This window comes from Anabas testudineus, chromosome 12 (assembly GCF_900324465.2).
Source record: "Anabas testudineus chromosome 12, fAnaTes1.2, whole genome shotgun sequence".
NCBI classification, from domain to species: domain Eukaryota; kingdom Metazoa; phylum Chordata; class Actinopteri; order Anabantiformes; family Anabantidae; genus Anabas; species Anabas testudineus.
The window spans coordinates 346,754-370,314 of NC_046621.1; the positions used below are offsets into that span (position 1 = coordinate 346,754).

Genomic DNA, 23,561 nt, shown 5'->3' on the forward strand with positions numbered 1-23,561 from the left:
GTAGTTTTGTTCATATTTTTACTTGTATATGAGATAAAAGTGTATTTTATTAGTACTAGATCTGTGTACTCTGTACACACAGTACTCACAGTACACACTGTACAGGAGAATAACTACTGAAGACAGATCTGATATGAATACGAGCCGTAAAAGAACCCTGACATACACCAGATGAGAGTGATTCCAACATTTTAAACAGACTCAAACATTAAATACATCTTTGACCGGACTCTTCTTCATCCTGGGACTTTGACTAGTTCAACCCGTTAGTAACAACTCTCTTAGATTAAAGATGTCGTAAGAGAAAATCCTGTTTTCAGAACAACCACAAATGAGCTGAAACATGTTGTTTGATATCTTCTTGTGTTGTCTTAAACATTTCTTATGAAATCCTGAACCACCAGCAGTCAGGTCACCAGACCAGGTCCGGACTGTGTTCTAGGTGAACAACAAGCTGGATTTAACACACGTGACATCACAGGAACAAAGCAGACGTGTGTCGACTCTCTCTGCTCCGGTTTCATGTTAAAACACTGAAGACAGACGTTAGAAAGCAGCGGCAGGTTTGTGTTCGTTCATGACTAAAACTCTGCACTAGAGTAAAGACGCTGTTTCTAACTTTGCCTGTCGTTGTAGTGACACAGTGGAAATGATACGAGTCCAGTTGAGCTTCCTGTTTGGTTTCTCTATTGTTGGATTGAGGTTTAATGTAAGACACAGAGTTTAGAATGTAGAAACTATTTTTAACTCAGCATTTACAGCAGTTAAAGGAACAACAACGACAAAACGTAATAATCACGTTCATATTTAGGGAGTCCAACATCACATCGCTGCTGTTCCTTTAACATTTCCTGTTTCCTGTACGGAGCTTCAGTCTGATTCCAGTTTTCCACTCGAGTCTGTGTTTTTATTCTACTTCTCTGGACAAATAACGGACCTGAGGTTCAGGGTGACCCGGTTTGTGGACTTTCTGTAAACTCCCTGAGCTCGGTCTTCATCTGATCAAAGTTATCAACCACTTTCTGACATTTGTCAGCCGACTGGACGATGACGTCTTTTAACTTCTCATCATCTTCAGAGTTTGAAGTGAATCTGAAGACTTGAACAATCAGAGCTAACATTTGACCTATTCTCACCAGGACTCCAGAGACCACTTCCAGAACCTCTCTGCCCTTGTTTCCCAGCTGAGATACACTTCTCACTTTCCTCTGAAAGTCCTCCATGTCTGACAGAGAGTATTGGGCCTGAAGTTCAGCTGATTTCTGCTCCAGTTTCTCACATGTTGTCTTTATTTCTTCCAGATCCTTCGTCAGTGGCTCGACGATCCCGGTGAAGTCTCTTCCCAGAGCTTCGACTTTCTTCACACTTCCATTCTCACTCAAGATCTTGGTCACGTTTGCAGAAATGACGAGAACAGTTCCATCAGCAGCTGCGATCGGAGCTGCTAATAAGCTGAACCCCCAGCTGGACCTGATGTTCTGGAACGGGGCCTCGACCGTCTCTCGTGCTTCTCTTCTCTGTCTGTCTGTTCTCTCTCGGATCTCTTTCACTTCGTCAACGATCTTCTGAAACTCTGTGATGATCTCTCTCATTCTCGGTTCCTTGTTGTCGAACTCTCTGATGAATGAAGCAGCAACTTTAAAAAGTTTGTTCATTAACTCTGAAAACTCGGGAGGCAGCTCTTTGCTGGTTCGTCTTCTTGTTGGTTTGGGTTCCATTTCCGGGACCTGTCCTGTTCACTCGGACAGTTTGCTGCTGAACCTCAGGATCCTTCTGTGGTGGAGACAAATAAACACACATCATCTCTTCACATCGTCCCATTTTTGAACATGGGTCACAGGGTGACCTCTGCTTATTCACACTGACATGACCTTTGACCTAATCAGGTCATCTTTGACCTTAAGTGACAAACTTGGTGACTGAGCATCGTTGTACTTTTCAGTATTTTGATGCTGCTTGTTAAAACTCTAAGCTCTGGGCTCGGCTCGCTTTTCTCAGCAGGCTGCTCGTGGGACAGGAAGTGAACAAGTTCAATGGACTTTGGACTGTTTCAGTTCCTGCTCTGCTAAAACTGTTCAGTGTGAGTTTTACTTTCACTCTGTCGGAGCCGTTACCTGTTACAGCTCCCCTTAAGTCCCCACTGGTTCTGGATCTATGGTCTAAACACAGGAAGACTCTGATCCAACACCTGGTTTTACTCGTGTCTGAGCTGAACAGATGTTCTGATCTGACCTCTTCGTCTCTCTCAGTCTGAAACTTCATTGTGAGCAGGAAACAGCAGCTCCTGATGTTTAATGTGTCTCGGTTTCAGTCACTTGATCAAGACTCAAGAATTTATTTAGAATCAGAATCAAATCAAATAAAATAACATAAAATATACTCACAGCATGTTTTCAGGTTCAGAACCTGAAGAGTTTTTAAGATGTTTGAGGAGGAAACAGCATCACTGTTCTCTGAGCTGATAGGCTGGTTTGAAGTGGGGGGGCGGGCTTGTCAGGACGTCACTGTGAACATTTATAGCGGGAGATAAACGTGTTACTCTTAACACAATAGAACCATCACTTCATTGGTCCTAGTGTTGACATTCATATATATATGATATAGTATAGTAATAACTCACTTTAATAAGCTAATTCATAGACTAAATAATTAAAGCTGTCACAGCTCAAACGTTGAACATCAGTTGGACCAGGAGCCTCAGAGTTGGTGGTTCAGTCCAAAAATAATCAGCTGCTCAGATTATAACAACTGTATATTAGACTTTATTATTCTGTAAATACGCAGTGATGGTTTTATATTTACTGCTCTTTTGAACCGTCCTCTGAAGTCCCCGACTTCTTAACTTTTTACACTTTGATTTCCACGTTCATGTCTTTTCTGGTTTTCTTCGTTCTTACATGTTTGTCTGCAGAAGCAGCTCTGAGCGTGCTCAGTCTGCACAGTTCCCACTCTGACATCACCACAGCAACCAATGAACAAGCAGGTCTCAGCTGAGCAACTGTAACTATGGCTGAGGGCGGAGTCTGAGCTCCACCTACAGCTACACCTTTCCTCTGAGACAATATCAATACCTCATCCTTCCTCTTTTGTTGTGAAAAGATTCAAAGACTCCAGAGAAATCTCAGGTTTCAGTATATCTGGGTGGAGAATGACCACTACACCACCCACTGTACAAAATAATTACACATTATTTTCATTGGGAAATGTTCTTATACAGTTTTTAATTGGTTTTGAATAGCTGTCCACAGTAACATCATCTCATTTCTATTTATTCTCACATTAAATCTTGACCTGGGTGAATGTATATGTGCTAAATTAGTATGAAATAAAAGAAAAGTAAAATGTTTAAAATAAGAAAAGAATGAGGAAAAGGTTTCTAAATTTCACAAAATATGTAAGTTCTTTATAAATATAGAAAATGTTACAAAAAACTCAAGAGATAATTAAAATTCTTTAGTATAACTTTAAGGTAAATATGACTCATAAACCTATTTATAGGTCTGTAGTATACAATTAAACTTATTATATTATATTATATTATATTATATTATATTATATTATATTATATCACTGATGTCTCATATTGTCCTCTTGTCCTGACAGTAGCACTGTTTCAGCTCCTTGGAGGTCCTACTCTGCTCCCTGAGCTCCTTCAGCTGCAGAAGCCCCGAGGTCGTAGTTCACCAGCTCGGTGTCCTCCTGTCTGTCAGACCTCTGCCCCCTGGTGGCCTGAAGAGACATGGCAGCACAGATGGGGGTTAGTGCGTCACCCCCCTGCTCAGTTCAGTGTGAACAGCACAGGTGGATACAGTACCTTACTGTAGAAATACATGTTCACCAACAGGAGAATCAGGGGTAAGAGGATTATTCTGATGATAAGACTGAACCTCTCTTGATACTTGGCTGAAAAGAAAACAAACAGATGTTACCACAGATTCCCACAGTTCTGGTGAAACCGTACAGAACCTGACAGGTGGACTGGTCAGTGGTTTTCATGTGTCGTGCAACTCTCACTCGTCACCGGTCGCTCTGATAAAACGGACATGTTACAGGTATTTGACCTCATGTTCAAAATCTGTTTACCTGAGACGGTGAGAGACAGCCGACGGCTCTCAATGGAGAAGTTATGAGATAGAACGTAGACGTGATAGACACAGGTGTAGCGTCCTTGGTGGGCGGGCTCTGCAGCAGGAAACAGGAAGTGGGCAGAGTGATTGACAGCTAGCTGGGTGTAGCCGTGGGTTTGGTCGGAGGAGGTGAAGCTGAGCTGGAAGGAGCCTCCTGGAAACTGTGGCTGGATGGAGCAGCTGATGGTGAAGCTGGAGCCTCTGAACACCTGAAAGCCCTGCTGCAGGGCCTCGGAGACCCCGTCCACGGAGACGATGGGTGGAGGCAGCTGCTGATCTGTGAACGGAGAAACAACCAGACAGAACCGGAATTAATCTCATTAAAATAGTGATTTATAACATTAGTTCTCTCACCTGGTGTAATAAGAACAGGTAACAGACAATGTCATAGTTTTACCTAAGCAGGTAAGGTGTAGGGTGGAAGTGGCAGTCCAGGGCCCGGCTCTAACACACTCCCTCGGTGCAGATCCGGACCGAACACATTCAGAGCTGATCCACAGTGCATCTGAGGATGAGGTACTTCTGCTTGCTGTTGAAACTACATTACCACAGTGCAGCCGCCTGCAGACCTCTGCTGCCGACGTCAGGGTCCAGTCAGAGTCGTACACTTTAATCCAGACTTTGTCGTGTTTCAGCTCCAGGACCCCAGTGCAGCGGCTGCCTTCTCCCACTAACCTGAGATCCAAAGGGTCTCAGTAGAAGAAGAAGAAGAAGACTAGTAAGAAAATAAATCTTTAGAAAGACACATGAACCAAATCAGAGCTGCAGCTCCGCTTCTACCTGAGCAGGTGAGTCCAGCAGCTCTGCCAGGTGAGCAGGTGTTTCTAGTGGAGTCTGAGCTTCCACAGTCCAGGAGAGCAGACTCATGGCCTCTACACTGGAACTCTCTGGTCCACGTCGGAGCCTTCAGTTCTCCATAGAGCCCCCCCTGGAGGACTGAAGGAGGCCCACAGCCGAGCTGCCTACAGACCACCTCAGCATCCTGCTGGTCAAAGTCAGCTTCACACACTGAGGACCACTGGTTAGACTGGTTAGACTGGTCAGACCTGACCTCCAGTCTGCCTGAACACAGACTGGTCCCATCCACCAGTCTGACAGAGTCTGGACACAGAACAGACAGAGCAGTGTTGTCAATCGACCTATTTATCATCTGTAGAAGAATTTTATTCAAATTGAGTTAATTACTTCATTTAACTTTTTCCTAAACTAAAAAGGTTTTTGTTAATTTTTCTGATTTTTGAATCCTGTGACCTTTGAACCCGGTTCAGTAGAGTTTTCACCGTCTGCACCGAGTGCTTTGATTTTCAGTCTGAACCTTAAAACCCAACATCTGCTCTTTATTAAAATATATATTGTGTATTGTTCTGTCCTCAGTGTCTCACAAATTATATATAATGATTCTCAGAAATGAGTTTAATTATTTAATCGATTGTTTTTCATCAAGATTATGATTCTATTGGTTTTAGGTCCATTTAAAAATGAGGTTCTTCTTTTAAACCTTTGTTCACTTTCTGCTGTGTCAGTGACCAGAGAGAAGAGAAATGTCTGTCTCCACCGTACGAATAAAGTTGTTCACGATTCTTTGTCACGAAGGACTGAAGATCTCTGAAAACTCCTGTTTTACTGTTTTCAGTATAAAACTGATGTCGTTTCACATCAGTCTGATCAGCTGCAGCTAATCAACAACAGCTCGTGTTGTCATGCACAGATCCTGGCTCCTCATCCTCAGAGCTCAGAGTAAAACTAGAGAATCCTGGAAAATGGAGAACAGAATAAGATCTGGACCGAGGACCGAGGACCGAGGGCAACTGGGAGGTTCTCTGTGACCGAAAGTTCCTCTGTGTGAACAACAGGAAGTTCTACCATGAACAAAAATACAACCTGTTGTCAAAGGTAAAATTATCAGTAGCTGTCAGCTGCTGCACACACACACACACACACACACACACACACACACACACACACACACACACACACACACACACACACACACACACACACACACACACACACGCACACACACACACACACGCACACACACACACACATACAGACACACACACACAGACACACACACACACACACACACACACACGCACACACACACAGACACACACACAGACACACACACACACACACACACACACAGACGCACACACACACACACACACACACACACACACACACACACACACACACAGACACACACACACATACAGACACACACACACACACACACAGACACACACACACACACACACAGACACACACACACACACACACACACACACACACACACACACACACACACAGACACACACACACACACACACACACACACACACACACACAGACACACACACACACACACACACACACAGACACACACACACACACACACAGACACACACACACACACACACACACACACAGACACACACACACACACACACAGACACACACACGCACACACACACACACACAGACACACAAACACACACACACACATACAGACACACACACACACACACACACACACACACACACACACACACAGACACACACACACTGCAGTCTTCAGACCTTTAGCTTACTTGCATATGGACAATCCATCGTGTACTGGACGGTGCTACTGTCCCCTGTTCTCGTCTTTGCACTACATGTTGCACACGTGCACCTTGTGTATTATAGTTTATAGTGTACTGTAGTTTTACAGTAAGTGTTTTTAGTTTAGTATAAATTATAATTGATGTTAATTAATGCAGGACCTCGGTCCCGTGTACGTGTACTCTCCTGTATGTTGTTGAATTGACAGTGATGCCCTCTTGACTTGACCTGTTGTTAGATTAAACTCTTCCTCTTCATCACAGAACTCCGATTCACAGGATTTAACCCAGAACATGGACATTGTTGGTGACTGTATTTAAAGTTTCTATCCTTGCTGAACAGTATTAGGTCGATTAAAAACGAGCAGCTAAGACGAAGACCACAGTGCTGCAGGAAACCAAACCTGTGGTTGGACCGAGCACAAGCTGTGATCGAACGAGTGTCTAACCTTAAAACGTCCAGTGGTTCAGGAAACCGCTGAACTGTGGCTGTGACAGACGGAGGAACACGCTGTGGTAACTGATGTAAACGACAGACTTACTGGAACAGGTGATCTCCAGGGTGTGATCCGGCGACACAGGCTTCGTTCTCAAACACTCTCTCAGAGCAGATCCCGGCTGAACACATTCAGAGATGATCCTCCACGCTGACGTGTACCAGGTGACTCTTCTGAGCCCCGTTGAAACTGCAGAGCCACAGTCCAGCTGTTTGCAGGCCTCAGCTGCTGACTGCAGGGTCCAGTACGAGTAAATGCCTCCAACTGGTTTCCAGTCTCCCTGCTTCACCTCCAGTGTACCTGCACAGGTGCTGTCTCCTCCCACCAACCTGATGGGTTCTGAACAGAAACCAGAGAGTCGTCAGTAAAAGAACAAAGTGAGTTTGATTAAAAGAGACATGAACCAAATCAGAGCTGCAGCTCCGCTTCTACCTGAGCAGGTGAGTCCAGCAGCTCTGCCAGGTGAGCAGGTGTTTCTAGTGGAGTCTGAGCTTCCACAGTCCAGGAGAGCAGACTCATAGCCTCTACACCGGAACTCTCTGGTCCATGTCGGAGCCTCCAGTTCTCCATAGAGCCCCCCCTGGAAGATTGAAGGAGGCCCACAGCCGAGCTGCCTACAGACCACCTCAGCATCCTGCTGGTCAAAGTCAGCTTCACACACTGAGGACCACTGGTTAGACTGGTTAGACTGGTCAGACCTGACCTCCAGTCTGCCTGAACACAGACTGGTCCCATCCACCAGTCTGACAGAGTCTGGACACAGAACACGAGATGTTTAGTGAAACATTCACGTTTCTCAGCTCAGAGTAGTTGTTGTTCGAAGTCTTACCTGAACAGGTGATTGTCAGAGTGCTGGAGGGAGTCCAGGGACCTGTAACACAGTCCTTCAGAGCAGATCCAGACTGAACACAGTCAGAGCTGATCTCCCACGCAGGCCTGACTGACGACTCTTCTCTGTGTCCTGCAGAAACAGCAGAGCCACAGTCCAGCTCTCTACAGGCAGCAGCTGCCGACCTCAGGGTCCAGAAGGGGTCACTCGCTGGTCTCCAGTCTCCCTCATGATACAGCTCCAGTTTACCTGCACAGCGACCGACTCCTCCCACCAACCTGACAGACTCTGAGAAACAGGTGAGTCACCAGGAGAAGAATGAAGTGAGAACAACTGAGAAGTGCTGCTTGTCCTTTGTTTACCTGGTGATGAGTCTTCAGCTACAGCCTGGACTCCTGAGGATGGAATCAGACAATGAGCGACTCTTTCCAGAGGTCCGAATATTAAGGGACATCATCACAGTCTGTTCTAAACTTAGAACTGCTGTGGTTCAACTTGTACCAGAGTCCCTTCTGTTGCTGTTATCTATTATTACCTAATTATTAAATACAAAACTGAAAATACAAAACTGATTCTGCAGGTTAAAGTAATAAACAGTAAGTGTGACGTCAGTGGAGAGCAGCTGCACAGTGTGGTGGTGAGACCGGGATTCAAATCCCGCTGTGGTCCACCTCCAGTCCACTTAGGTCGCTTTGGATAGAAGCGTCTGCTGAATGACTAAATGTAAATGTAGACAAACGTGGACTGGAGTGGAAGATCAGTCTGATCCAGTCTGAAGAAGCTGGACCAGGAATCGGGGAGAGCAGCTGAACGAACATGGTCGTCCAAGAATTGGAAAAAACAAAGCTAAGAGACTTTTCACAGTGATGTTCTGGTTTGTATTAGAACACAGCGTGTTCCTGCTGAACCCATCAGCTCATTGATGACACAACAGAGGACCTGTACCATTTAACCTACCTGGTCTCAGCAGCAGCAGCAGCAGCAGCAGCAGCAGCAGCAGCAGCAGCAGGTGATCCATGTCCAGGTCGACGTACATCCGTCCTCTGACTCTACAGTTTGTTCTCATCACATTTTGTGCTAACATCAGTCACAGCCACTGCTCTGTGGCAGGAAGCGTCTGTTCCTGCTGTGACCACTCAGACGAGACTCAACCATGTGTTTGTGTAAAAGGAAGTAAAGACGTGAAGTTACAAAAAAGTATTCAGACACTGGGAAGATTGTGTCTTTAATATTTTAACATTGAATCATAGGACAGACAGCCTCGCTCTGTAGAGGATTTTAGATCTACACTTACTCTAATGTTCTGTTAGTGGCAGGGATCCGTACATGTCACCAGTACTTGGCTGATCCTATTTACTCTGACGGAAGATCAGGACCAGTTCACACTGTCACCAGGTCGGACACCTAATGACCCACTTTAGGTGATAGAGGGGTTGGCAGAGGTGTGACCATCACATCCTTCGATCCACCTAATGAGTCTGTTCCTTCCCGGGGGGGGGGGGGGGGGGGGGTGAAACCAAACCTGGAGGATAAATTAGTTTCTCTAGCCAACTGTCTTCAGACAATTAGTATTTAACCTACTTGATGAGGAGTTCAGTGACCCCACTTTAATATTTAAAAAACTGCTAAAGACAGAACTCTCAAAAAAAAAAACCCAAAAAACAACACTTTTTTATGTTCTCACATCTCCTGAAACAGAAACTCTTCTTTAACAGCACTTTGCTTTGATGTTTTTCCTGCTTGACTTTGTTTGCCTTGTTTGTCACCTGTAAGTCGCTTTGGATAAAAGCGTCTGATAAATGACTAAATGTAAATGTATACGAGCGAATTCCCAGATCCTCTCTCTTGTTTCTATCCTTCTTCTTGGTCCTCATCATGGGAGGAGGCTGAATGTTCCAGGTCCCACTAGTTGGTTGTACCAGGAAGCCCAAACGGTAGAGGCAGATGGCCGCCCACCCTGCTGGGTTTCTCTCCTTTGCCTTCACACGTTCCTCTGTAAATCATTTTTATGAAGTCAGCTTATGTTGGACTCTTGTGTTCCTGTGTTTCTCCCTCTGAAGAACTTAAGGGTGTTAATAGTTGGTGGTTGTGTTAAATTCTCTACAGTGAACCATGACCTATGACGTCATATTTCACAGGAGCACGTGTGACACCCGTGTTTCCATTCTCTGCTGCCCCACCACTGATGAAGGTGAGGTTGAGAAGCTCTGGCTTCTTCTTTAGTGATGTGATGAAGGTCTGGCTAAAAGGTCAGAGGTCACAGTAATGTGTACTGGTCAAATCAAAAAGTGGTTTGAGATAAAAAACACTACCGGTTTCTTCCACATATTCATGACAAGAGACGTGTTTGTGTCTCAGTCTTTAATGAACTTTTCTCTTTGCAGAAGTGAGACGAAATATTTTTAGTTGTGAGCTTTGAGAACATTTACATCCTGTCAGCAGACACCTGTGTGAGGCAGGAAAACAGAAAGACGACGGGAAGAGTGAAGCTGAAATAATCAGAAAGTCTGAGCATTTAAAAACAGGAAGTTGTGACGCTCCTATTTCAGAGTCTGAACTGTTTCCATCTGTTTTCCCTGTTTAGCTGCAGGAAACTCAGACGTGTCTCTGTACATGTTACTGCAGCAGTGAGGAACCTCACAACAGATATTTATAACGTCAAAAAGGGCCTGTTCCTTATCAAAACCTCGCTGCATGTGCATCTTAAAGTCTGTCGCACAAAGTGACGCTGATCTGTATCAAGCGTCTCTAACAAGTTTTCAAGTTTCAGCAGGACAACGTACAAATGACAGCTGAGCTTTGGAAAATAAAAACCCTGAATCAGCCAGTTTCCAGGTGAAGTCTTTATGTTTGCAGGTGAAACACAGGTAAGAGAAGAAAACAGAAATCACATTCAAACCTATGAATGGGCTAATTATCCAGTTTCCTATTGTCAACAGTGTAAATGACTTTTTATTTAATTAGTAGAAAGTAAAAAAACAAAACCTCAGCAGGTAAAGTGCCGTCCAGCTAGCTACTGCTCTGTAGTTAGCGGAACCTGGCATCACCTGGTCTCAGTTTCTTCCTCGGTGGAAATTCACAAGTTGACATCGCTGAGAAATTCAGACGCACAACATTTGTAGTTTTTTAGAGTTTGGTGTTTTTGAATGCAACGTTTGAAGTTTTTAGTTTTTGAAACCACACAGTTTTTAGTTTTAGTTTTTGAAACCACACACAGTTTTTAGTGTTAGAAACCACACACAGTTTTTAGTTTTAGTTTTTGAAACCACACACAGTTTTTAGTTTTAGAAACCACACGCACACCTGAGTGACGTACCTCAGGTGGGTTTGAACCCACGTCTCCAGTTTGAAGGTCGGTGTCTGCCCCACTGGACCATCTTCAGCGCTGAAAGACACAATGATCAGAAATAAAGTTTCTGTGTGAAACTCATCCAACAGTGAAAAGAAGCTGAGCTGGATCCTGGTCTTCAGGTGTGGTTTAACGGACCCAGACTCACCTGCTGATATCAGGCTAAAAGAATCCTGATCGCTATGGTTCTTAGAAAACTGTTGAAGTGACTTTTTCTGGTCTTTTACAAAAAGGTCAAAGAGCAGAAACTGTGATCACAGTGTTGGTCATGTGACTGCAGGTGTGTCAGGACCCCTCCCAGCATGCACTGGGGAGGTAGATTCCTCTCAGTCAGTCTCATGTTCTGTGTTTCTACGTGTCACCGTTTGTGTGATTTAGTTCCACATGGTTCCTTCATGTTTGGTTCCTGTTCAGTCAGAACTTTAAAGAATGTGTTCAGACCACGACTGATGTTGGAGCAGCAGCATTAGTGGCTTAGTGTGGTGGTAACATCACCACCTTCCATGTGGGAGACTGGGGTTCAAATCCCAGCTGTGCCCGACCTTCAGTAAGGATCATTAGGCTGTGGATAAAAGCATGACTAATCTGGTTTTTAATACAGGGACAGAAACTTCTCCAGATCATCATCTGACTGTCTCTGAACAACTTGACCTTGTTTCCCCGACTGAAATAAAACTAATGAAGACGTCAGAGATGTTTTTGCTGCTTCTGTTTGATCTGATGTGTGATCAGCTGTTTGATGGTCTGAAGGTGTTTGAAGAGGATTTTCACCACATGTAGGAGATGCATCTCTCTGTGGTTCCCTGTTCCTGCTGATCCCTCTGGGACTCCGTACTGCAGACAGAGGAACAGAAGGGGGCAGCACTCAATTTATTGAAAGTTGCCTTTATTTCAATTCAATTCAATTCAATTTTATTTGTAGAGAGCTTTTTACAATTGACATTGTCACAAAGCAGCTTTACACAACCAAAGAACAGTACATGAACAGTGAATGTGTATGAATCATAATAAACAGATTGTCCCTGATGAGCAAGCCGAGGGCGACGGTGGCAAGAAAAAACTCCCTGAGAAGGCAACAGGAAGAAACCTTGAGAGGAACCAGACTCAACAGGGAACCCATCCTCATATGGGTGATTACATGCTGTGTAGGCAGCAGTCCAGTATAACAGTTAATGTCTTTAAGTTAATATGGAGTCCAGTTAGTTAATTGCAGGCAGACTTGTTCCATTCCTTGACTATCGAGCGTTGAGTCGAAACCTCCGAGAAACAGCTGCCGACGTCCTCCGAGGCCAGGACTGACTTCATTTCAATTTTTAAACATTTTTTATTGATAATAATTTTGGTTTTGTTGATCATCATCAATCTTATCGACCTCTTTTATGACTGGGCGCTCACATGTACAGCGGCTGAGCTTTGATTTAATTTTGAATTTTATTTTTACCAATTTAACAAAAGTTCTTACATATATTCTTAAGATATATTCTGGGTACAAAGATATTTATTAATCTGTATGAAGTATGAATAATCAAAATAATAAAAATAAGTAAAATGTCTGAAATAAGAAAAGTCAAATCATTGACCACAAAATAAGAAATAAAATAATAAAAGTCTTTAACCAAAACAAGTCAAATGTGTTCTGACTTTTCAGTCGATGTGAGTTCGTGAGTCTTTGGTTCTGAATGGTTCTGGATGTTAAGACCTATTTCCCTTCTTTAAATCTAGTTGACATGTGTGAAGTGTGTCTGCAGGTTGGTGTCTTCAGTGGGTTTGGAGCTGAGAGCCACAGACAGAGCAGTGAAGTCAGAAACCGTCGAGAGACGAACTAACACGTCGTTTCGTGTTTTAAACTCAGAAACATCCAGAATAATTCCAGCCTCGTCGTTTAAAGGGAACATCCGTAGAAACATGTCAAAGCCTCCACTGAGATGGTGCTCGGTCGTGTCGGCTCAGAAATCCGTCTGGATGTGGGAGCAGCTCCTTGGAGGTCCTACTCTACTCCCTGAGCTCCGAGGTCGTAGTTCACCACCTCGGTGTCCTCCTGTCTGTCAGACCTCTGCCCCCTGGTGGCCTGGAGAGACATGGCAGCACAGATGGGAATTAGTGCGTCGCCCCTCTGCTCAGTTCAGTGTGAACAGCACAGGTGGATACAGTACCTTACTGTAGAAATAAAGGGCAGAGGTCAGCAGCAGCAGAGTCACAGGCAGGACGACCAGTCTGATGACGAAAGCTGTTGGATCTCCTGGATGAGATTTTAATGACAGTTATCAACAGAGAAGAAGAAGAAGCTGCTGAACTCTTTTTTTGGCTGTTTGGTTTATTGTTCATCAGCCTGCAGATATCCTGAGAACTCATCTGAAACCTGATGTGGACAAAGAACAGGAGACAGACACTATAGTGCACTGAGTGAGATTAGTGGAGCACACCCCCTTCTTCCAACTGCTGGGTGGAGGATCCAGACCTGAAATTGGAGTAATGACTTTCATGGTAGCAGTGAATCAGGGAATGGCTAAAACAGGAAGTGATTTTATAGTGAATATCTCACTGAGAGTGGTTCAACCTGCAGTATTCTGTTCATAGCTGTGGTTCCTGTAACATCATACAGACCCAGTCCACTTTGGACTCTGCTGTCATCTGATCAGTTTCTCACCTGAGACACTGAGACACATCGGACGGCTCTCAGAGGAGAAGTTGTGAGCAACAACGTAGACGTGATAGACACAGGTGTAGCTTCCTTGGTGGGCGGGCTCTGCAGCAGGAAAAATGAAGTGGGCAGAGTGATTGACAGCTGGTTGGGTGTAGCTGTGTGTTGTGTTGGAGGAGGTGAAGCTGAGCTGGAAGGAGCCTCCTGGAAACTGTGGCTGGATGGAGCAGCTGATGGTGAAGCTGGAGCCTCTGAACACCTAAAAGCCCTGCTGCAGGGCCTCGGGGACCCCCTCCATGGAGGACACAGAGATGATTGGCTGAAGCAGCAGGTCTGTAAACACAGGTGATGAAAGATGAGGTCTCGTTAACTCTGTTTAACAAAACAATGTCACAGGTTTGTTGTTACAGACAGACAGGTTCCTCCAGGTGAGTCCCGTCAGGTGGAGATTTGAGGGTTTCAGGAACAAGCTTCTTTCAGCCGTCAGTGTCGGTGAAGATTCTCAGTCGTCCAGGTGACGTTGAAGGTTGAGTCCTGGTAACTGCTCATCAACACCCCCTCACTCAGCATAGGCGGAGGCCTTGGACACAACCTGTCTCCTATTTATCACTACAACACTGAAGTCTCTGATGTTTCACTGTTGGCGTTTCGACTGAACCTGGTTCTTTTGGCTCCTGAGAGATTACAGAGTTATACGCATTATAACCGCAGAGTGTTAAGGCAGAATTTGTAGTGCTATCCCGTCCAAACCAACTATCCCATTAAGATAATTATTTTTAAATGTGGACTTGGTCAACTAACACCAAATGATCTGTGTTCACAGACATGTTGGTACAAAGCAACAGTGAAACAATCAGAAAACAACGTTTTATTTGTTGTTCATTCCTTTATTCTTGCTAACGTCGCTCCTCTCAAAAGGACCAACTTCCTGTGGTGTGTTTAGCGACAGCTGTGGACCAATCATACTCGCCAACTTCTTCTTGTTATCACTGGCTAATTGTGGCACAGTGTTAAAAGCAGTGGCTCTTTATTAAGATTCAGATCCCTTCATTTGTAAAAAGCAACTATTCAAACTAAATGGATCATTAATGAACGTAACACGCAGCAGTTTTGGGGCAGAGCACCCCGCCCCCACCTAAAAACAGTGGATGATGGATCTGAAAACAAAAGGAAAGAGACTTGGCTGTGCTACGTTGGTTTTGTTTTAATGTATCAGTGTATTAGTCAAAGTGATCATCCAACACCAGATTTCCAATACAGAGGTGTTTGCCTGCTAAAAGACGTCCTCCAAAACATTCGCCAAACACTGCACCTCTGAGCTAATTTACGAGATTTGAACCAGATGGTCTTCTAGGTTAAGAAGGATTGAGAAGCGAGTAATGAGTTGAGATGCAGCTAGTGTCTCTCCTACGTTTGACTAAACCATCAACAGACGGAGACGTTTCAGTTTCTCTGCTTCATCTCACCTGAGACACTGAGAGACAGCCGACGGCTCTCAGAGGAGAAGTTATTAACAACTACGTTGGTGTTATACACACAGGTGTAGCTTCCTTGGTGGGCGGGCTCTGCAGCAGGAAACAGGAAGTGGGCAGAGTGATTGACAGCTGGTTGGGTGTAGCTGTGTGTTGTGTTGGAGGAGGTGAAGCTGAGCTGGAAGGAGCCTCCTGGAAACTGTGGCTGGATGGAGCAGCTGATGGTGAAGCTGGAGCCTCTGAACACCTGAAAGCCCTGCTGCAGGGCCTCGGAGACCCCGTCCATGGAGCAGGACACAGAGATGATTGGCTGGTCTGTCAGAAAATGTAATAAAAGTAGTAAATGTTAAATGTGAAATTAGTAAATTACCTCCTATTGGCCTCTGACCAGGGTAGCATCATTATGCTTGTGCTACTCGACCTCAGTGCAGCTTTTGACACCATAGTATTCTCCTTCACAGATTAGAAAATGTTGTTGGTATTAAGGGAACGGCCCTCTCCTGGCTTAGGTCCTTTTTGACTGATCGTTATCAGTATGTAGATCTAAATGGCGATTACTCCACATGCTCCACAGGGTTCTGCTTTAGGCCCACTGCTTTTTTCCCTCTACATGCTTCCTCTGGGCAACATTATCCGTAAACATGGTATTAACTTTCATTGTTATGCTGACGACACACAGTTATATGTTTCAACAAAACCAGATGAGATCAAACAGCTTAATAAAGTTGAGCAATGTGTAAAGGATATACGAGACTGGATGCTAATTAACTTCCTTCTGCTAAATCCTGATAAGACAGAAGTACTAGTTATAGGATCATCTGCAGCTAGAAGCAAGATGTTAGATCACACCGTAACTCTAGATGGCCTTTCTCTTACATCTAGTGCAACAGTGAAAGACCTTGGTGTGATTCTAGATTCCAGTCTTTCATTTGAAGCTCATGTAGATAATATCAACAGGACAGCTTTCTTTCACCTCAGAAATATTGCCAAGATAAGGAATATTTTGTCACTAAACAACGCAGAAAAATTAGTCCATGCTTTCATCACCTCTAGGTTGGACTACTGTAATGCCTTACTGTCTGGCTGTTCAACCAGGTGCATAAACAAGCTTCAGTTAGTTCAGAATGCAGCAGCGAGAGTCCTCACTCGAACCAGAAGATATGAGCACATCACCCCTATCTTATCTACACTTCATTGGCTCCCCGTGAAATTTCGCATTAATTTGAAAATACTACTTCTGACATTTAAAGCATTAAAAGGTCTTGTGCCGCAGTATCTAAGTGAACTGCTAGTGTCTCATGATCCACCACGCCTACTTCGCTCAAAGGATGCTGGCTGCCTGTCAGTACCTCGTATCATGAAAACTACAGCTGGGGGCAGAGCCTTTTCTTACAAAGCCCCAAAGTTATGGAATAGCCTTCCAAATAGCGTTCGGGACTCAGACACAGTCTCAGTGTCTAAGTCTAGGCTGAAAACCTATTTATTTAGTCAAGCATTTTGTAAATAGATCTGGGAAGGACTCATGGACGTAGAGCATTATGGTGAACTGGTATGTTTAGATGCTGTCTTCCCAACTCTCACTGATCACTCAGGTTTGCTGATGGTGAAGTGTTCGGTTGCTCTACATCCCAGGGAGCCCTCATGTCTGTGTTTCCTTCTGGCCCACCCTTTTAGTTATGCTGTCATAATTAGTCCTGCCAGAGTCCCTGCTGCACTCTTTACTAAATATACACCTCAAACTTTATCTGACTGATCATAACTAACTGCTATCCCTCCTCTTCTCTCTCTTTCCCTCTTCCTGTCTCTCTGTCGAGCTACACGTCGTTCCACCCTTTGCCCTCTGGACCTGTCTGACTCGTCCTGATGCCCCACTTCTGGTCGGAGATCTCGTCTCTTGGATCCCCCGTATGGCCCCTATGGGATGCGTGTGGTGACTGGAGTTGGCAGCTGTTTCTCTGAGGTCTCGACTCAACGCTCGACAGTCCAGGACTGGAATTTCCTAGAAGTCTACCAGAGCCTCCAATAACTAACTGGCGGTCTCCACCTTCCCAGATCTTTCACCTCCAGTTTACCTGCACAGGTACTGTCTCCTCCCACCAACCTGACGGGTTCTGAACAGAAACCAGAGAGTCGTCAGTAAAAGAAAAAAGTGAGTTTGATTAAAAGACACATGAACCAATTCAGAGCTGCAGCTCCGCTTCTACCTGAGCAGGTGAGTCCAGCAGCTCTGCCAGGTGAGCAGGTGTTTCTAGTGGAATCTGAGCTTCTACAGTCCAGGAGAGCAGACTCATGGCCTCTACACTGGAACACTCTTGTCCACGTCGGAGCCTCCAGTTCTCCATAGAGCCCCCCCTGGAGGACTGAAGGAGGCCCACAGCCGAGCTGCCTACAGACCACCTCAGCATCCTGCTGGTCAAAGTCAGCTTCACACACTGAGGACCACTGGTTAGACTGGTTAGACTGGATAGTCTGGTTAGACTGGTCAGACCTGACCTCCAGTCTGCCTGAACACAGACCGGTCCCATCCACTAGTCTGACAGAGTCTGGACACAGAACAGACAGTGGACACTAAATAAGAAGATCCTAAACAACTGGTCTGTGATGAAGTCAGCACAGTTCCAGCATCAATTCCTCATTAACAGCAGAACACGTGTTAAACATCAAACACTAGAACAGCTGGTTCCAGTTTTACTGTTCTTTGACTCTGTTCCTTCTGCTCAGGTATTGTACATCTGTGTTCTCCACACAAAGATGTTTGAACATGTGATCCTTCTTTTGAGGATCTATAAGTTATGGTGAAAGACTGCAGGGATGTTGACGTACTAACAAACTCTGACCAGTTAGTGATCGGTGTCAGTGAAGGTGGGAACAAGGGGAACATCATACAGTGTGTCACACCATGCTGACTTACCTAAACAGGTGAGATTAAAGATGTAGGATGAATTACTTAGTGTTAGACACTCCGGGAGAGCAGATCCAGACCGGACACATACAAATCTGATCCTCCACACAGGTGTTTCTGTTGACTCTATGGACTGTTCTACAGAAACGGCAGAGCCACAGTCCAGCTCTCTACACACAACAACAGCAACTGACCTCAGGTTCCACTCAGTTCCATCCACTGGTCTCCAGTCTCCCTCATGTTTCAGTTCCAGTTTACCTGCACAGGTACTGTCTCCTCCCACCAACCTGAACTCAACAGGTTCTGAACAGAAACCAGAGAGTCGTCAGTAAAAGAGGAATCTAAAACGTGACTAGTGATTCTACTTCTGTTTCTGTCTTCACCTGTTGACTTGTGTTGTCCTTCAGCCTGGACTCCTGAGGAGGAAAATAAACATCAGAGTATATCAACGTTTTGATTGGAGCACAGCTGGAAACAGAACAAACTCTCTCAAGTTGTGTTTGACTAACAGACTCTATGAACTGTAAGAAAGACTCTGACTCTTGAAACTCGTCTTCCAAAAGCTTTAGACTCCACCCAGGTCGTGACTCATGTCTTTACTTTTTATTACGGTGCAGACTGGATGCACCAAATGTGTACTGCTGCTCTGCACTGGTCATTTCCAGAGTTTAGCACATTATTTCATCATTACAACAGTTTCCTCCCAAAACCGATGAGCAGTGTCAACGTTTCCCTCAACGTCTGATTGTAGTAACGGTTAAAGTTAGTTGTAAGACATGGACACATAAATTCAAGGGGTCTGAAAAACTGGAGCATTAACCATTCAGCAAGTACAGGAATTTTTATAAGTAGAGGTAGAACCTATAGACATCACCACATCCTGAGTTTCCTCTCCTAAGATGCTGCCTTTCTGCCTTCAGTCTGGTCTTCACTAAGCAACAAGCTGTTCTAAAGCGTCGTTCATTCATCAGCAGAACGAGGGGTTTGTTGTCTGTAATCATCCACTGGAGATACAGCATTTCTCAGATCTCTCACGTGGCCACGTCGATGCCGGGCACTGTTACTCTTTACATGGACGTACCTTTTTTAGCATCACTCCATCATCTCAAACAGAACACGACACTCAGATAACGACTGATTCATCTCTACGACTGCTACTTGTCATTTACAGTGTGTGTGAATCACAGCAGGATGTTCGAAGCAGAGTGGAACCTACCTGAGCTCCACAGCAGCAGCAGCAGCAGCAGCAGGTGATCCATGTCCAGGTCGAGTCTGTCAGTGAGTCTGAGCATCACATGTTCGGTTCTCAGTGTAGATCTGCAAACAGAACAGGTGGAGCTTTACTCCAACACATCTGATCTGGTCACGTGCTCACAGCTGGACCAGTGGATCAGTCAGAGACCAGTTCTCCGTAGGCACAGCTAACAGGCAGGTAGTGACCATGAAGCCCAGGTGATCAAGTGACGTCAACTTTGATTGGACACAGTTCCTCGTTCCTCACACTGTGGCCAGGAACGTTCAGATCTGCCTTAAGGCAGGAAACCAGCTGTTTGATGTGTCTGAGAAAGTCTCTGGTAACATTTTCATCCTCCGCTGCCTCCAGTCAAACAGAATCCAGAACACCTTCAACGATTCACATCCTCATCCAAAAACCTCGTCCACTCTCTGCACGCCCTGAATCACCAGCTGAGACGTCCCCTGGTCAGAATCCTTCCTGAACCTCTTCCACTCCTGCTGTATGAGGACCTGATGCTGTTCCAGATTTGAACCAAACTTTATTGAAACCAAAGTGAGTCGGAAACGTTCTGGACTTTTACTGTGATTTAATGTTAAATTTCACAACATGTTGAAACAAACTCTGACGTTGTTGTTGTGAAACCTCTTCTGAAGAAACTGTTGATCACGTTTCCTGTGATAAGGTTCCAGATCATGATACTGGGTCCTGTTACCATGACAACCGGGACAGGCTGAGCGGCTCCTATCAGATTCAAGTTTTCTGCGTTTTCTTAGTATTTCTGGAAGATGTGATAAAATTAGAAGTCAGATCAGAGTCAAAGCTGCAAACAACAACTAACTTCTGAATAATCTTTAAAATATGTTGTTCAGTTGATTATTAATGGAATTAAAATGACTAATAATCATTTTAGCTATTACACTAGTTTGACTAGTAGCACTAGTTTGACTAGTAGCACTAGTTTGATTAGTAGCACTAGTTTGACTAGTAGCACTAGTTTGACTAGTAGCACTAGTTTGATTAGTAGCACTAGTTTGACTAGTAGCACTAGTTTGACTAGTAGCACTAGTTTGACTAGTAGCACTAGTTTGATTAGTAGCACTAGTTTGACTAGTAGCACTAGTTTGACTAGTAGCACTAGTTTGATTAGTAGCACTAGTTTGACTAGTAGCACTAGTTTGACTAGTAGCACTAGTTTGATTAGTAGCACTAGTTTGACTAGTAGCACTAGTTTGATTAGTAGCACTAGTTTGACTAGTAGCACTAGTTTGATTAGTAGCACTAGTTTGACTAGTAGCACTAATTTGATTAGTAGTACTAGTGCCACCAGTTACCAGGTTGTGAACATTTTAATCTGATTTCAGCACTGGGGGAATAAAGGAAACTGCGTTTTTCAAATTAACTGCATGAAGTTTTGACCACAACGTTGATTTAAATGCCTCCTTTATAACTACATGAAGTGCTTAAAGTTAGCCCCACCTTTACTGACTACTAGTCTGCAGAGAACACCATATTTGACCCTAATTCATTCATCAGCTACTTGAGTAGTCAAACCAAAGAGTACTTCCATTTGTAGTGCAGTGTTTTTCAATAGTACTTTGTACTTTGTACTACTGCTGAACTTCGCAGCTGGTGTCGTCGTCTGCTCTCATTCATTCATAAATGTAAAGGAGCGACTGCGATGTTACCTGTGGTGCCGTTCTGAGTGAGAATGAGGTCCAAGTGGTTTCCAGCTCGGTGTGTCAGAGGAGTGGGGACCAGGTCTCGGGTCAGCAGCCTGAGGTTCTTCCAGGTAGACGTTCAGGTGCCCCAAGATGATGAGAGGAGTGCCATCTAAAAGGAAGTGGAAGAGCAGCACAGAAAGGACTCAGCAGGCCTGTTGGCTGATGGATCACCACCATGGGGATCAGATGAAAGAGGAGATCATTTTCTTCAGCTTGTATTTCTTTAATTCAGACAGTTGGAGCTGTGAAAAGGGAATTGTCCGTCACCTTTTCCAACACGTATACCTTAGGAATAAAACAAACCTCTGAGGTCTCCATACAGTTAAAACTGGTGAACCATGCTTCAACAATAAGGTGGAGGAGACATCCGACCAGTCATCGGCTGCATGTATATGAACATTTTGGTACAGGTGGTTTAAAGTCAGAGAGCTGTCGGGCTCCACATCAGCACGTTAGCAGTCAAACTCTTCTAATCTATCTACTGTGTATCTGGATATTTACTCTGAGGTTAAGACAGGGTTTATGTAAAGAATGTCTTTATAAGCTGTTAACATGGACTCAAAACTTAACTAGCTTCATCCTCTGATGCTGTGATGAGGCCGTTTGTGTCTCATCAGTTCTCTCAGTACCGTTGGTGACGTCTGCTCAATTTTATCACCAGAAGCAACTTTTCAGCTTAGGAAGCTTTGAACGCAGGTAACTTAAGTACATGTAAACACTGTCACTGACATTAAGATCTTGTTAGATGGACGCACATAAACTGAACAGTATGTGGTTCTATAAACAACTCTACGTACTGTTCTTTAGTACAAAGCTTTGGGACATCAAGTAAAACACACTCTGCACTCGGTGAGAAGACAAATTGAACATATCATTAAACTGTTTCTAACCCCTTTGCACCACCTTTTAGCAGATGGAGTTTTCCCAGTTGTTCAACAGTTGGTCAGGAGTTAAATTTTTATCACATGATTAATGTAAGTCTGGGATTTCAGTCACGACAGCAGGATGTGTTGTCATGTTGTCTTCACAGGGACAAACTAGACATTAGCTCACTCTGTTCAGTTGGTCGGCCCTTTCTCTCTCTCGGTCTAAAGTAAAATCTTTATTATACCCTAATACTGTGTTAAAAGTGATGTTACCACAGACCTACTTTATTAGTGTTAACAGAGAGATTAATAATAAGTTGATCTCTTGCTGCATATTTACACGTGTTCTTGAAAAAGACAGAAGCCTTAGACTTCTAACCCTAACCCTTCTTACTGTTCATGTGCTTTTTGTGATCTGATAACAGCTTCTACTAAGATTTACTCCAATGCTCTTGTCTCTGATGTGCACACGTGTTTACATGATAAGAGCAACAGCTTCTGTAAATGGTTAAACAGTACAAACACCTATTAATGGGTTAGATCTGGTTAGATCACCTATTAATGGGTTAGATTCCTCCATCGTAAGAGGAATGTTTGCTCTGACACAAACACGAAACCCGTTCGACAGCTTCTTCTCGGGCATTTTTCTCTTTGTGATGCTTCCAAAGAAATTTAAGTGAAGGTTGTTGCTGGGTGTGAGAGTGGGTGTGCAGAACATCGTGAACGCACTAGTTTATAGTTTGAAGTCATTTCTACAAATCTGACATTTAATGTTTAATTTAGGAAGGAATGTGTTTTCCTGTCTCCACTGAACCTATGAAACATGTTCAAGAAAGAAGGATTGTTTGTTTCCACCTTAAAGTAGAAGTCGTCCTGCAAAGAGCAACAACACTCGTGGTGTCGACCTGTCTGACTTCAGGCTTCGCCCGCTGTGCCAAACTGAGCAGAACCAATGACAGAGGAGTCGAAGAATGTGGTGATTCTAGATTTAAACAGAGGCAGATTTACTGGTCCTGACAAAACACTTTAGAACCAAACCATCGACTTTAAACCATCAGACTCTTCTTCTTCATTAGATCAACATTAAATCCTCTTTAAAAGGTTAAATTACGGTTTGCACAGCAGCTTCATCATTTGCACCTCGCGCATTGAGATTGGATTTAATTCTCAGATGAGATGGAACACGATGTGTTTTAATCTAATAAGTCATTATGCATTTTAAAATCACAATTCGATCCGACATATAGATGTGCACATTTCAGGAAAAACGCCTTTTATCTCTGCGCTGACAACATGAAGACATGTTGTGTAGAG

General features: G+C 44.1%; 1 protein-coding gene across 1 annotated transcript; it reads right to left on the minus strand.

Annotated features, from left to right (window-relative positions):
- Window positions 1-45: 45 nt before the first annotated feature.
- On the minus strand, window positions 46-20,470 carry LOC113159791 (scavenger receptor cysteine-rich type 1 protein M130-like). The gene is made up of 14 exons (XM_026356701.1): window positions 19,640-20,470; window positions 18,807-18,839; window positions 18,433-18,726; window positions 17,726-18,064; window positions 14,708-14,713; window positions 8,060-8,347; window positions 7,663-7,983; window positions 7,276-7,569; window positions 4,908-5,228; window positions 4,525-4,818; window positions 4,084-4,404; window positions 3,815-3,903; window positions 2,385-3,729; window positions 46-1,773 (listed from the first exon to the last, which is right to left on the minus strand). The coding sequence occupies exons 1-13, from the start codon at window positions 19,713-19,715 to the stop codon at window positions 3,631-3,633; spliced, it is 2,775 nt and encodes a 924-aa protein (XP_026212486.1). The 5' UTR covers window positions 19,716-20,470; the 3' UTR covers window positions 46-1,773; window positions 2,385-3,630.
- Window positions 20,471-23,561: the final 3,091 nt, after the last annotated feature.